Genomic DNA, 2,265 nt, shown 5'->3' with positions numbered 1-2,265 from the left:
TGTGTGTGTGTGCGTGTGTGTGTGTGTGTGTGATGCAGGAGACACAGAGTGGGTTCAGGATGAGTGTGTGGACATGAGCACTGCCAAATGCCCTGCCAGGTAACACACACTTATGATCACACACTGTAAAGAATTTCTGCCTTGAATGAACCAAAATCAAAGTGAACTGAACTAAACCTGCACTGAACTTGAAAAGTCCATTAAAACTCATAAAATCAGAGAGAAATTAAGTAGATGAGAAAAATATGACGTTAGAAGATGCGTTACAGTATATCAGAGTTCACACGCTGCATTCATTGAGCAAAGACTGGAATATACAGCATGACTTCAGCATGTGAATTACAAATGAATCACTACACCACTGAATCAATCATGAATGAATCACTACACCACTAAACAGGTGGTGGGTAGAGTATCCAAAAACTGTCCTGACTTTGGGGGGGGGGTGAGTACAAATAGTTACTCAAGTAAAAGTAATCATCTTAATACTTACTTCAGTAAGAATAAAAATGGCCACTTCATGACACTCTTTATGTTCTCCATGTTCTTCAATTTTCTGTTATGAATGAGAACCCGCTTCAGATGATTCAATGCTTGCAGGGAACTGAACAAACGATTCAAACTGATTCCCAAACCAATTCAGACCATTTTGTCAACTTGTTTAATCGAGGCCTTGAACAGAATCGACTCAAAAAGAGCGATTCATTCGTGAATGGGGCATCACTCATTCCCCAGAAAACGTGCTTGGAATAAACTACACATTTCTTAACACGTGTTGCGTTAAAATTCAAGGGCGTAGGTTTGATTTTGGCATTGGTGGGGACATAACGGGCGGACAATAGACATTTCATTGTTTGATAATTTAGATAATATAGTCTCTGATACTGGTAGGAACATGTCAAGGTGTCTCTACTAAACACTACACCCCTGAAAATCAGAACACAACGATGTCTGACTTTGGAAACTATAGTCCTCTCCTTAAATATGAAGAGGTCAAACAACAGATTAATGAGTTTATGGACGTGATTATAATATGATTCAGACACTGAAGTGAGTTGCTGTTTCTTCTGAGGAAGATCTTCTTCTTGGTCAGATAGATTTATTTAATGTTCATCTGAACTCGTTTTGTAAGTGACTTTTCTTTCTGTTTTAGAGATGTTTTCTTTCGATTGTTTGACTACTCAAAAGAGAACATAGGAAAATTAGAAATTATAATGACTCGTTTTAGCGATTCAGAGTCGACTCTTTCTTTTGAGACACACTAACTTTATTTATGATGCACTTTCAGCTTTACAGCTTTGTAGTCTGTTTACATTCACATACTTTACATTATACACTGCATGAAAGGTCATTTAAAAAAAAAAATCCATAATAGGGGCACTTGAACTAATTTTAAGTAACAAAAATCTGGTTCTAAATCTCTCTTTTCTTTATTCAAAGTTGATCATCTAGACAAGTACATGGAAACTATCTATCTAAATGTAATACTTTTTTTAACCTGGCAACACATCCCTTAAGAAAATTAACCATGGTTTTACTCCAAAAAAACAAAACACGTGGTTACTATAGTTAAACCATGGTTTTAACCACAAATTAACCATGGTTTTGCTACACTAACCAATGTTTAACCATGGTGTTTGTAGTAAAACTGTGGTTATACGGAAAAAATGGTTATTACACTTTTACCACAGTTAATTTTCTTAAGCTATTTGTATTTGTGTATACTTTTGTTTTTCTTTTAAAGAGTTCAAACGGAGGAGAGGTGTTCATGAATCTGCTCTTATGTAATCCAGCTGTGCACACTCATCATTAATAGACATCGCTTTGAAGAGAGCAGAGGATTTGCCATTCACTTGAGTCGAATTCCTCCTCGCGTCCAATCCTTGCATCCTTCTAACGCAGGGATGAAGTGAGGGAAGGAAACGAGGATGCACAAATAAGAAATGAGAAGTACTCCCGATCTGAATCAAATGATTGGCGATACGTGAAGTCCTGATCAAATTATTCGTGAACCCGCTCCGAAGTCCCGATCTGAATCAAATGATTCGCGAATCCACACCGAAGTTCCGATCTGAATCAAATGATTCGTGATACACGCTCCGAAGTTCCGATCTGAATCAAAAGATCCATGAACTCACTCCCAAGTCCCGATATAAATCAAAGGATTCGCGATATGCACTCCGAAGTTCCGATCTCAATCAAATGAATCACGATCCGAAGTTCTGATTTTTAATCAAATGGTTTGCAAACCCGCTACGAAGTTCC

The 2,265-nt window shown here is 37.5% G+C and overlaps 1 protein-coding gene across 1 annotated transcript in view; it reads left to right on the top strand.

Annotated features, from left to right (window-relative positions):
- Nucleotides 1-2,265, top strand: part of LOC107701883 (venom phosphodiesterase 1) — a 48,512-nt gene that overhangs the window by 4,333 nt on the left and 41,914 nt on the right. Inside the window, exon 5 of the mRNA XM_016504021.1 lies at nt 39-99. Within this exon, the coding sequence (XP_016359507.1) occupies nt 39-99 (61 nt within the window). The remainder of the gene's footprint in view (nt 1-38; nt 100-2,265) is intronic.

Source organism: Sinocyclocheilus anshuiensis, unplaced genomic scaffold, assembly GCF_001515605.1.
Source record: "Sinocyclocheilus anshuiensis isolate Anshui unplaced genomic scaffold, SAMN03320099.WGS_v1.1 scaffold2144, whole genome shotgun sequence".
NCBI classification, from domain to species: Eukaryota; Metazoa; Chordata; class Actinopteri; order Cypriniformes; family Cyprinidae; genus Sinocyclocheilus; species Sinocyclocheilus anshuiensis.
Note: the sequence above shows the minus strand (reverse complement) of the source record. Positions and strands in the feature narration are given on the sequence as shown.